Source organism: Solanum lycopersicum, chromosome 6 (assembly GCF_036512215.1).
Source record: "Solanum lycopersicum chromosome 6, SLM_r2.1".
Classification (NCBI taxonomy): domain Eukaryota; kingdom Viridiplantae; phylum Streptophyta; class Magnoliopsida; order Solanales; family Solanaceae; genus Solanum; species Solanum lycopersicum.
The window spans coordinates 26,684,655-26,698,304 of NC_090805.1; the positions used below are offsets into that span (position 1 = coordinate 26,684,655).

Consider the following 13,650-nt stretch of genomic DNA (forward strand, 5'->3'; position numbering starts at 1 on the left):
GAAAGATTAGCATGAACTTAGCTGCAGTCATTACAGCTTTTGAGAAAAAACCTAATATCACCCTCGTACCAATGATTCTGGCAGACATCTATCGTGCTTTAACTATGTGCAAGGATGGAAAAGACTACTTTGAGGGATGCAATATGTTATTAAAACTATGGATGATTGAACACATTCGTCATCACCCTTATGCGGTGGACTTTAAAGTAGAATGGAATGATTATATTGGAGGCCACAAAGAAAGAATCAAAGATCATAGTTTTCCGAAGGGTATTGAAGCTTGGAAGCAACACCTCAACAATCTGACTGCTGACAATATTGTGTGGAATTATCATTGGTTTCCATCGGCCGAGGTGATATACATGTCTACTTTTCGATCGTTCATTGTTCTAATGGGTCTTCGAGGTGTCCAACCTTACATGCCACTTAGAGTCATGCGACAACTTGGGCGATGCCAGTTTATACCACCCAATGAAGATATGCGTGAATTCATGTATGAGTTTCATCCCAAGATACCTTTAAGGCAATCAGAGATATTTAAGATTTGGGGGGGATGCATACTCTCAAGTCCCCACGATATGGTGAAGGATCGCACAAGAGGCGAGGTGGACCAAGCATACTTAGACTGGGTTCATGATCAGCCCCTTCCTAAGGTTATACCAGAAGGGTCAATAAAAGGACCTATAGATCGAGAAGCAGAAGTTGAGGTTAAGATTAAGCAAGCTCGACTCAAATTCGAAAGAAGCTATAAGTCTACTCTGGATATCCTAAGTAATGACCTAAAAAACGCTAAAGAGGAGTTGGCCCAACGTGATGCGATATTTGAAGTTAGAGTTAGAAAACACCGCTCGACCATTCTAACCTTACAAGAAGACTTGGGCATTGCCACAGGCGCTATGGAGCAACAGGAAGAAGAGTATAAGAAAGAAAAGGCCCAACTTATCTGCACACAGTCTAGGCTCCAAACTCAAGTTAAAGTCTTTATGGAACGAGAAAGAGAAATAGCAAGGCGTTTCAGTGCTTATCAGGCAGACTGTGAGATTGAGAGAGGTCAAAGGATAGCCGAGCGAGATGCACTCCACCTTCAAATTGAAGAGCTCCAAGAACAAAGGGAAAATTTGACGCATGAAGTCAATACTGCTCACCACTGGTTACAGAATTGTTATGACAATATGGATGAAGCTAGAGACCGAATACTGCAACTCAGGGATGAACTCAACAATGTTTATGCTAGATATTTACACCAGAACGATGAGAGGTTGGGCCAACAGGCCCGTGCTTTGGCTCCATATCTACCGAAAGCGTTGGCGAAGATTTATAAGGGCCTTGGAGATGATTGAGATTCGAGGATTCAGCTTCTTTTAGAGTCTATTCTCTTAGTAGTGATTATTTCATTATTATTATTATTATTAGTTTTTTCTCTTTCTTTTCGTTTTGTTATTTTATTTCATTTAGAATCTATCTAAGTCCTAGGTACTTCTGTTTTTTTTTGTTTTATCCAAATCATTGTTTCAAATATTTGAAAATGAATGAAAAAGATTTACTTTCGATCACCTTGTGTGCATATGTCATGCAAAAAAAAATATTATTAATATCTTTCTCGAACTACGCAAGATCTGATTCATGGGCCAAACATGATACGTAGGCAACCCAGGGGGGTTCGATCCAAATTATTGTCATTATTATTATTTTTTTTTCTTTTCTTTTCTTTCTTTCTTCTTTCTCTTAAAAAATGATAATCATAATAAAAAATGATAATCATAATGAGAATAAATAAATAAACAAATAAGTAAATAAATAAGTAATAATAATAAAATATTAAAAAACTAATGAAGAGAAGAATGCCTAGGTAAGCCGGGATGAAACATGAGGTCCTCCATATTAGAAGTATGTATGTGGATGTAATGTGCATAATTTCTTAACACTAATCGGTTTATTACTCTATTCAGAGAGAGAGAGAGAGAGAGAGATAGAGAGAGAAAGAGAGAGAGACATACTAGCTTAAAGGTGGTTGGTTTGTGGTTAAACTGGCATCACATCCTTACAACACAAGATCGAAAGGGAAACAGAAAATGGCCCCCAAAGACGGAAATGAATCGGACAATGATGAGGAGATCCAAAACCAGATGACTTCACAAGAAACAGGGACAACAGAAGAGATAAGGGTGTTAAGACAACAAATGGCAGAGATGTACGAGGCTTGGATGAGTGGACAACCTCCACCATCTTCAATCCGAAACTATTTTAATACAAATATGTCTCACCCTATCCAGGTGTCGACAAGCGATCCGATATATCCCCCTGGATTCGACCCCTATGCTAACACATCCAATGTCGCTGGAACTTCTATGGCGCGCCCTTCGAATACGCCTGCAATAAGTAATCCACTCTTTGTGTCAACTGCCCCGACTAACAGCATCCCGCAGCCAACGATGGTGCCCAAATCCAACAGTGATCCTCCGCCCAAAGTTCGGCGTGAGCAGAGTTACACTCTTGAAGAGACCATTAAAATTCCAAGTTCTCATCCCCACATTAATCAATATAGTTCCCCTGTTGAAATTGAGAGGATGGTTAAGAATGAGGAACATGAAGAAATGACTAAGAAAATGAAGAGTTTGGAACAGAGTATAAGAGATATGCAAGGACTAGGAGGCCACAAAGGCATCTCATTCAGTGACTTGTGTATGTTTCCTCACGTCCATTTACCTGCTGGTTTTAAAACTCCAAAGTTTGAAAAATATGATGGTCACGGAGACCCCATAGCTCATCTAAAGAGATATTGCAACCAATTGAGGGGTGCAGGGGGCAAAGAAGAGTTACTTATGGCCTATTTTGGGGAAAGCTTAGTAGGGATTGCATCTGAATGGTTCATAGATCAGGATATCACCAACTGGCACACATGGGATGACTTGGCTCGATGTTTTGTACAGCAATTCCAATATAATATTGACATTGTCCCAGATCGCTCCTCGTTAGCTAACATGAAGAAGAAGACCACGGAAAATTTTCGTGAATATGCTATCAGATGGAGGGAACAAGCTGCTAGGGTTAAACCACCGATGAAGGAGTCAGAGATGATTGATGTTTTTCTCCAGGCGCAAGAACCTGATTACTTTCACTATCTGCTTTCTGCCGTAGGGAAAACATTCGCTGAAGTTATTAAGGTGGGGGAAATGGTGGAAAATGGCATCAAGTCTGGAAAGATTGTAAGTCAGGCTGCCCTAAAAGCCACAACACAAGTGCTTCAAAATGGTTCTGGAAATATTGGAGGGAAGAAGAGAAGGGAGGATGTGGCCACTATTGTATCAGCGCCTAGGACTCATGTTCTAGGTAATTCCCCACAACACTATTTTCCTTCCCAAGCTCCACAATATTCTATGCCATACACTCCATATCATGTTTTTAATGCACAACCAATTGCACCCCCTTCTTATCCACAATGGCGTGCACCAACTCCACAAAATCATCCACCACCCCCTCAAGTTCATCAAAACACTGCTAGAATTCCTTTCCGTCCTAGACCATAATACAAAAAGGGAAATGGCGTTAAAGGTGAGTTCACTCCTATTGGGGAGTCGTATGCTAGCTTGTTTCAAAAATTAAGGACGTTGAATGTTTTGAGTCCTATTGAGAGAAAGATGTCGAATCCTCCCCCGAGAAATTTGGATTATTCTCAACATTGCGCATATTGTTCTAATGCCCCAGAGCACAACATAGAGAGATGTTGGTATTTGAAAAGGGTCATTCAGGATTTGATCGATTCTAATCGAATTATAGTTGAAAGTCCGAGTGGACCCAACATCAATCAAAATCCATTGCCGAGGCATCCTGAAACAAACATGCTGGAAATGATGAAGGGTCATGAAGAGTTTGCATCTCCTTATAAGCCAATCCTTAGGGTTGGAAATGGCATTGAGAAGTCAGCAAATGTTGTTGATTTAACAAAAATGATGCCTTTAGGGGCGGAAAGTGTGTTAGAAAAGTTGAGTCCATCAAACACACCCATCTTAACTGTGAAAGGAGCCCTTGAAGATGTTTGGCAAGTCCGAGTAAGGCAAAATCGTTTGTTCCAAAAGGGCCAAACAAGCCTATCTTGATCGTGCGAGGGGCCCATATTCCTCCGGTGATTATCAAGCCAGTATCCCAGCTCCCAATGACTAACCCCAAAGTTGTTCCTTGGAATTATGAGCCTACTGTCGTGACATACAAGGGAAAAGAAATTGATGAAATAGGAGGAATAACCCGTTCAGGAAGATGTTATGTCCCGGTGGAATTAAGGAAAACTAAAAATGACCAAATACAAATGAAGAGTCCGGTCACTGAAGGAGAGGCAGAGGAATTCCTAACGAAGATGAAATTATCAGACTACTCCGTGGTGGAACAATTAAGAAAGACTCCATCCCAAATCTCTTTGTTGTCTTTGCTAATACATTCTGATGAACATCGTAAGGCTGTAATGAAAATTTTGAATGAAGCACATGTTCCTAGTAAAGTTACAGTGAGTCAGTTAGAGAAGATTGCTGGGAGAATATTTGAGGTAAACCGCATCACCTTTTCGGATGATGAACTACCCAAAGAAGGCACAGGACATAACCAAGGCCTACATATCACTGTAAAGTGTGAGCTTTCATATGTCACTCGAGTTCTAATTGATGGAGGATCTGGAGCAAATATTTGTCCTTTATCAACTCTACAGAAATTGAATGTTTGTGCTGAAAGGGTCCGACCCAACAATGTATGTGTTAGAGCTTTTGATGGGTCAAAAACAGATGTTATTGGTGAGATAGAGCTCGTACTAACCATAGGGCCTGTGGATTTCGCTGTGAATTTTCAAGTGTTGGATATCAACGCGTCCTACAATCTATTGTTGGGGAGGCCATGGGTGCATAAGGCTGGAGCCGTCCCCTCAACGTTGCATCAAATGATTAAGTTTGAACACGACCGACAAGAGGTAATTGTTCATGGTGAGGGGGATTTGTCAATCCACAAAGACTCTTCCTTCCCTTTTATCAATGCGGATAATGAGAATGAGGCACTAGTTTATCAGGCTTCTGAGGTAGTGGTTATTGAGCATGTCCACGAGGGGAGTGTCATTCCAAAACCAAATATGTCCATCGCGTCTGTAATGGTGGTGAATGAATTGCTGAAACATGGGTTTGAGCCGGGTAAAGGCTTAGGAATCTGCTTGCAAGGAAGAGCTTATCCTGTGAGTCTACCAAAGAGCATCGGTACTTTTGGCTTAGGCTACCAACCTAGAGTCGAGGACAAAATGAATGCAAAGAAGCAGAAGAGAGATGTATGGTCACTTACCAAGCCTATACAACCAATCTACAAATCTTTCATCAAAGCCCGCGCAACAGAATCTTATCAATCATCTTTTCCAGAGCCAGTGATGAAAGTTAGCGAAGAAATGATCAACTATTTTCAAGATTTATTTGTCGAGGTTGATATGGTGGAACTCGGAGAAGGCACTAGCGACAAAGATGTGCAATTCATTGGTCCTGATGTCAATCTAAACAATTGGGAGGCCACCCCTCTCCCTGTTAAAGACGAGTCTTGGTAGTCTGTCTTGTTTTTTCTTTTATTATCCGATTCATTCAAGGATTGTAATTCGGATTTTATCTTGTCGTTTTATTTCAAACATTCTATTTTCCTTTTCAATAGGATGTAATTGCATCTTTATTTCAGTCTAATATATTTGTTCGTTTTCTTTTATACAGTTCTTTCTATGCCGATTCTAGTGATATGACATGCATGCAGAATTTTTCGCCAGATCTTAATATCCAATCTAATCTTCGACCTAATATTGAAATAATAAGTCAAGAAATTGAACATGATGAAGACAGAGTATTTGAAGAAGTAAGGAGGGATTTCAATCATTTTGAAAATAAGTCAAATCCAAACATGAGTGAAACTGAGACGATAAATCTGGGGGATCAGGCAATTATTAAAGAGACTAAGATAAGTGTACATGTTCAACATCAAAAGGACGATATAATCCAGGCCTTGTTTGATTACAAAGATGTTTTTGCGTCATCTTATGATGACATGCCTGGATTAAGCACGGACATGGTTGTTCACAAGTTGCCAATTGACCCTAATTTCCTCCGATAAAGCAGAAGTTGAGAAAACTCAAAACCGACATGAGTGTAATAATTAAAGAGGAGATCACAAAACAACTTGACGCCAAAGTCATTCAAGTCTCTCAATATCCTTCTTGGTTAGCCAATATCGTACCCGTCCCGAAGCAAGACGGCAAAGTTCGAATGTGTGTTGATTATCGTGATTTGAATAAGGCAAGTCCAAAAGATGATTTTCCTTTGCCTAACATCCATATTTTATTGGATAATTATGCTAAACATGAGGTTGCATCTTTTGTGGATTGTTATGCGGGCTACCATCAGATTATTATGGATGATGAAGATGCAGAAAAAACATCTTTTATCACTCCATGGGGTACATATTGTTATCGTGTTATGCCTTTTGGATTAAAAAATGCAGGGGCAACTTATATGAGAGCAATGACAACCATGTTTCACGATATGATGCATAGAGAAATCGAAGTTTATGTAGATGATGTTATCATTAAATCTAAAAAACAGTCAGGTCATGTGAAAGACTTAAGGAGATTCTTCGAAAGGCTCCGCAGGTATAATCTCAAGCTTAACCCTGCAAAATGTGTATTTGGAGTACCATCGGGGAAGCTTTTGGGGTTTATAGTCAGTCGAAAAGGTATCGAGTTGGATCCTTCAAAGATTAAAGCAATCCAAGAATTGCCACCTCCAAAGAACAAAACTGAGGTTATGAGCCTTCTAGGAAGGTTAAACTACATCAGCAGATTCATTGCTCAACTCACAACAACTTGTGAGCCTATCTTTAAGTTGTTGAAAAAGAATGCCACAGTCGAGTGGACCGAAGAATGTCGAGAAGCTTTTGAAAAAATTAAGAGTTACCTATCGAATCCCCCTGTGTTGGTTCCTCCCGAGCCGGGAAGACCTTTGATATTGTATATGTCAGTACTGGATAATTCTTTTGGTTGTGTACTGGGTCAGCATGATGACACTGGGAAGAAAGAGCGGGCCATTTATTACCTCAGCAAGAAGTTTACCGTTTACGAAGCAAAGTACACCCTTCTTGAAAGAACGTGTTGTGCCCTAACTTGGGTAGCACAGAAGTTGAAACATTATCTTTCATCTTACACTACTTATCTCATCTCTCGTATGGATCCGTTGAAATATATTTTTCAAAAGCCCATGTCCACAGGCAGGCTTGCGAAATGGCAAATATTGCTCACAGAGTTTGACATTATCTATATAACGCGGACCGCAATGAAAGCTCAAGCATTGGCAGATCATTTGGCAGAGAACCCTATTGATGAAGAATATGAACCACTTAAAACCTATTTTCCAGATGAAGAGATATCTTGTATCGACGAAGTTATTCACGATAACGATCAAGGTTGGAAGTTATTCTTTGATGGTGCCTCTAACAGGAAAGGAGTTGGAATAGGAGCTGTTCTTATGTCTGAATCAGGGGAATATTACCCCATATCTGCCCAACTTAGATTCTATTGTACTAATAATATGTCTGAGTACGAAGCGTGCATTTTGGGTCTGAGGTTAGCTGTTGACATGGGCATCCAAGAATTGTTAGTGTTAGGAGACTCAGACTTACTAGTTCATCAAATTCAAGGAGAATGGGAAACTCGAGACCCAAAGCTCATACCATATCAACATTGTTTACAAGGTCTTTGTCAACGATTCGTGTCGATAAAGTTTAGACACATTCCCAGAACGCACAATGAGATTGCAGATGCATTGGCCACTTTATCTTCGATGCTCCAACACCCTGATGACGCTCATATCGACCCTTTATACATACAAATTCGTGATCAACATGCCTATTGCAACATGATTGAGGAGGAATTTGATGGTAAGCCTTGGTTTCATGATATCAAAACTTATCTTCAGTCTGGAGAATGTCCGTCAGATGTAACTGGTAATCAAAAAAAGACTATTCGACGACTAGCAAGGGGTTTTTTCTTAAGCGGAGGCATACTGTACAAGAAGACACCCGATTTAGGTCTTCTAAGGTGTGTAAATGCTCAAGAGGCTTCCACAATCATGATTGAAGTACACTCAGGAGTTTGTGGACCTCATATGAATGGATATGTTCTAACCAAGAAAATACTTCGAGCAGGGTATTATTGGCTCACCATGGAGCGGGATTCCATACGATTTGTTCGTAAATGTCATGAATGTAAAATACATGGTGATTTAATACATTCTCCCCCTTCTGAGTTGCATGCAATGTCTGCTCCATGGCCTTTCGTGGCATGGGGAATAGATGTGATTGGACCGATAGAACCAAAAGCATCGAATGGTCATAGGTTCATCTTAGTGGCTATTGATTATTTTACAAAGTGGGTGGAAGCAGTAACTTTCAAGTCAGTGACCAAGAAGGTCATGGTGGATTTCATCCATTTTAACATCATCTGTCGGTTTGGTATTCCAAAGGTGATTATAACTGACAACGCTGCAAATCTCAACAGCCACTTGATGCAAGAGGTATGCCACCGATTTAAGATTGAGCATCGAAATTCGACTCCGTATCGCCCAAAGGCAAACGGGGCTGTAGAAGCTGCTAACAAAAATATAAAAAAGATACTTCGTAAGATGGTGCAAAGTTCTCGACAATGGCATGAAAAGTTGCCTTTTGCTTTGTTGGGTTATCGCACTACAGTCCGTACGTCAGTGGGCGCTACCCCATATTCACTAGTATATGGGACTGAGGCAGTTATACCTGCAGAGATTGAGATCCCGTCTTTACGAATCGTTGTGGAGGCTGAAATTGACGATGATGAATGGATCAAAACTCGGTTAGAGCAATTAAGTTTGATTGATGAGAAGCGTCTGACATCAGTATGTCATGGACAATTATATCAGAGAAGAATGGCACGGGCATACAACAAAAAGGTGCGTCCCAGACATTTTGAAGAGGGTCAATTAGTGTTGAGACGCATTTTGCCACATCATGCTGAAACCAAAGGCAAATTTTCTCCAAATTGGAGAGGACTATTCGTTGTTAAAAGGGTATTACCCAATGGTGCTTTTTACTTAGCAGATATAGAAGGCAAAGTGACAGAAACGGACGTCATTGCTGATGCTGTGAAAAGATATTACATATGATTGAGTTTCGACATTAGAAACCCTTACGTTTGGGCTTGATATTTCAAGGGTTGATTCAATGGGATCTCTTGGTTATGCTGTGTCCTTGACAAAAAAAAACAAAACAAATTGCCTGAACTACGTTTGACCTGATTCTTGTTTCGGCAAGATACGTAGGCAGCCCTAATATTGGGTTCGGTTCAACCAAATACAAATCCAAAAATTCATATTGTAGTATACTGGGGCAAAAGTCGTTTGTTTATTTATTCGGTCTCTCATCTCACAGCTCAAAATCAACCCCATCATCTAAAAAAAAAGTCTTTGCATCAGCCCTTGATATGTCGAGAATAAGTTGGTTAAAGGTAGGTAAAAATCCTGAATGGGCACCATAAGACAAATGTGAGTAAAAAGAAATAAAAATGAGAGTCTTATTGGTGAAAACCCTAAGTGGGCACCGTAAGGCGAAAAGGAGTTGAATATAAGAGAGTCTTATTGGTGAAAATCCTGACATGCACCCTAAGGCAGACGTGAGTTGGAGCAATCAACATGATTGAGTTTTAGCAGCAAAGACCTTCATTAATACCACAAATTCTATAAGGGTTCAGATTATTTATGGCTTCATTAAGTGTTGGGATTCCACATCAAGATTGAATAATCAATAATGGTTGATAAATAGATTGGATAGCCAAGTCTGGAAATCAATTCAAAGTGCATGGCATGATCAATAGACTCGGCTCCCACACTCAGATAAGTTTTTCTTTCTTCTTCTTACAAAAAAAAAGAGTCTTCATCGAATCTTTTCTTTTATTCTCATATAGTTCGTAACTTAATTATACTTTTTTTTGTCACTTTTTTGGTATGTATTTGAGTCGAGTCTTTGTCAAAAAACAAAACAAAAAAAAAACTATGAAGGAATTTCAAGACTCGCTACCAAGTCTCTAATCGGTACTAGACAAAGCATCAAGCCACTGAGTTAATCTGTCTTTAAGTGTTGAATTCGAACATTCTCTGATCCTATGAAGGCTAAACAATGAGTGTTATGAGATGAAGACATTGGATTTAGGTCGCAAAATAAGCAAATGTGGATGAAAGTACAATCAATCAGTAAGAAGTATTGAACGTTGGAAACAACCAATGCGTCATAAGTGTTTGAGCCGCCTTTGTCGAAAGATGGAACTACAAACCAACCACCACCTTTTCAAACTCACAAATTTTCTTTGTTGAAGCAGGGACACAAGTTATTTCAAGATTAAGGATTCGAGGAACCTAGATCTTCAACCTAGTCTGCAGCGAGCGAAATGGAAACCCTACAATAAAGACTTGTGGAATATTATATGAAAGTTGGCTAACATATATCAAAATTGTTATGCCTCGTATTTTTTTTTATACGTAGTGCGCATCGTGATCTAGAAGGCGTAAAGAAATATTAGGCAAGGATGTTATTTCCAAATGTGATATTAAGTATGAGTTGGTTAATGTAAGTGCCATTAACTTTAAGTGAGGGATTAATTAGTGGCTAATTTGGATTGATTTAATCCAATGGTCCCCACCACTCAAGGCAAAAATTAAAAAGGGATCAGATTGTGGGCTGGCCTTAGTGGACAGGTGTAGAGGGGGGCTGCCTCCACTTCATACTATTAAATGAGGTGGAGAAATCCACTCCATGCTATATAAAGTGGTGAAATGCATTGCTGAATATCATCTTCTTCTTCACCACTTGTCTTAGGAAGCCATGGAAATGAAGAAACCAACCCTGCAACTTTTGGCCAGCAGCTGCAAATAATTTGGTTAGTAATCTCCTTGTTTGGTGTGTTAATTCTTTAGAATACCCTTGTTAATTATCCATTAATTTTAAGAAGGGGGCGTGACCAGTAGCTTAGGAAGTTTGTTTTAGTTATTGAATGTGCTAAGTATGAATGGAAACCATAATCGGATTATTAGTGGTGTCATGTTGGTGCTTGGGCTGTTTATATGATTCTTTGGGTTATATGTGTTATTGGTATTGTTGTGGATAATTTGGATTGTTGTCGGATTGGAACGAAGTAAGGAAAATAGGGGAGGTGCTGCCGAATTTTCGTTAGATTATTAGCTAGCTTACAAGAAAGTAAAGCACGATGTTTATCTAATTGCGGCACGATTGTTGCTTGTTATAGATTAATAGCTTGAGCAGTAAATATTGGACGTGCGGCTCAATTATACGGTATGTAACGCTGTCCCTTCTTTCTTTGCTTGGCATGACTTTTAAAAATAAGCGAATAACGGACAGATTTGATACTTACCTCTAAAGCGTCTAGGTGATGTATATTCTTGCTTCCACAATTATTCCTCTATATATCGGTTATGTCTAAGGCTATGATGATCTCTAATATCTATGGTAATGCTTCTTAGAGTCATTGAAATTTTACGTTTTCATATCGTATTAAAGGTTCATAATCTTGATAAAACATTAATCTTTGGTAATACTCCTTGCTGGTTCACGTTGATTGTTCTATTGAGTTATAAGAAATGATTTTAATTGCATATGGTTGCTCATAATATTCTGCTCGTGCATAGAGTCATTTATCATTTCACCGAGTCCCGGGCCGGGTAATGTTCGTGCGGAGTTTCTTGCATATGTCACCGAGTTCCTCACTAGAGGGCCGGGTATGTATATTATATATATGATTGGTGATGAGGATGGTTATGATGATGATGATGACGGAGATGACGTGATGATTATTTTGCCGAGCCCCTTACTAGGGAAGCTGGGCACCTTAAATGTTAAATATATGCATGATTTTCACTTAAAAAGTATATGTGTAGCGATATTTTGTTTCGACTTGCCACATTGGTATCCTGTCATCTTTACCTTATGCTTTACATACTCAGTACATTGTCCGTACTGACCCCCCTTTCCTTGGGGGGCTGCGTTTCATGCCCGCAGGTGTAGACGCGCAGTTCGGTGATCCTCCCGCCTAGGATATCTACTCTGCTGATTGGGAGAGCTCCACTGTTCCGGAGCCCAGTTGTTTTGGTACATAACTTTTGTGTAGTCTTTTGCTCGTCTATGGGTATGGCGGGGCCCTGTCCCGTCGAGTTTCACTAATGTACTCTTAGAGGTCTGTGGACATTATGTGGGTTGTATATATATGTTTTGGATAATGGTCTGGACATGGTTTGTTTGGGATGTCCGCTTGTACAGGGGCAGCCTTGTCGGCTGCGTACATCATTATGCTTTGAATAGTGGCGGCCTTGTCGGCTCGCGTATGCTGTTATGGTTGAATGGTTATGACTCCTTATGAGACAGGTCCTCTTATATATATATATGACGTTGGGGTTGGCTTGATTTGATTAAATTCCATATTGTCTTAGTTTCAGTTGGTCATACTTAGCAGGTTTGTATGTGGGTGTCCAAAACGGGCACTAATCACGGCCTATCGGGTTGGGTCGTGACAAAAATAGCAATTACTTGAATGTTGAAATATTTATTTTATTTATTATTATTATTATTATTATTTTTCTCCTTGAAGGAACTTCCAAATAATGAAGATAGCATTCACAATGTTTCGTTGGTATTATTAGTTTGTTGAAAACTTTATTAGCAGGACCCTCCTGGATAATGGGACTAGCAGGACCCTCCTGGATAATGGGAATAGCAGGACCCTCCTGGATAATGGGACTAGCAGGACCCTCCTGGATAATGGGACTAGCAGGACCCTCCTGGATAATGGGACTAGCAGGATCCTCCTGGATAATGGGAATAGCAGGACCCTCCTGGATAATGGGACTAGCAGGACCCTCCTGGATAATGGGACTAGCAAGACCCTCCTGGATAATGGGATTAGATTACTTTCTCATAGGATTAACACTTCCTAGTCTAGATTTTTAGTTTTATTTTCTCCTGAAATAAACACTTCCTAGCCGAAGTTTATGTTTTATATTTATATTTGCTAATAACTCATAAAATTTTTCCACTAAAAACTGGGGCAAAAATTTTATTTATTTTTTGTTTGTGGTGGTTCTCAGGTTTTCTCAAGTGAGACCTGGATTTGAAATTCAAGAACAAAGTTTCAAATTTCTTAGAATAATCAATTCCATGATGGTTAGAATTAGCTTCTTCAATGCATGTAGCAGTCTGATTTCCACACATCTTTTGCTAGTCAACTTTTGATCAAGAAAACACGCATTCATTCAAGAGCATTTTTCAAGTTGTCATTTTGAAGAATGTCAAAAGTTCCGTCTAAGTGGCAAGTTCAGCCTCCATTCCAATTCTAAGTTCAGATATTCACTCAAAAATCAAGGCGATATCTTAAAGTCAAAATTCAAGTGAAGATTTAAGAAAATCTGCGTGGATGGAAGTTTGTACATTTGTTTTTCTTTTGACTAATAGTTTTCAATTTATATGTAAGGATAAGAGCCGCGATCTGGAGCCTCGATAGAACCTCACTTAACTTCCAACTCCTCACTTTATCTCCTCGAACTACAAGTGGCCTGATTCCCTATC

The 13,650-nt window shown here is 39.5% G+C and overlaps 1 protein-coding gene across 1 annotated transcript; it reads left to right on the forward strand.

The window, feature by feature from the left end:
• Positions 1 to 2,072: 2,072 nt before the first annotated feature.
• On the forward strand, positions 2,073 to 3,527 carry LOC138349304 (uncharacterized). Its single transcript, XM_069299625.1, has one exon. The coding sequence runs from the start codon at positions 2,073 to 2,075 to the stop codon at positions 3,525 to 3,527; it is 1,455 nt and encodes a 484-aa protein (XP_069155726.1).
• Positions 3,528 to 13,650: the final 10,123 nt, after the last annotated feature.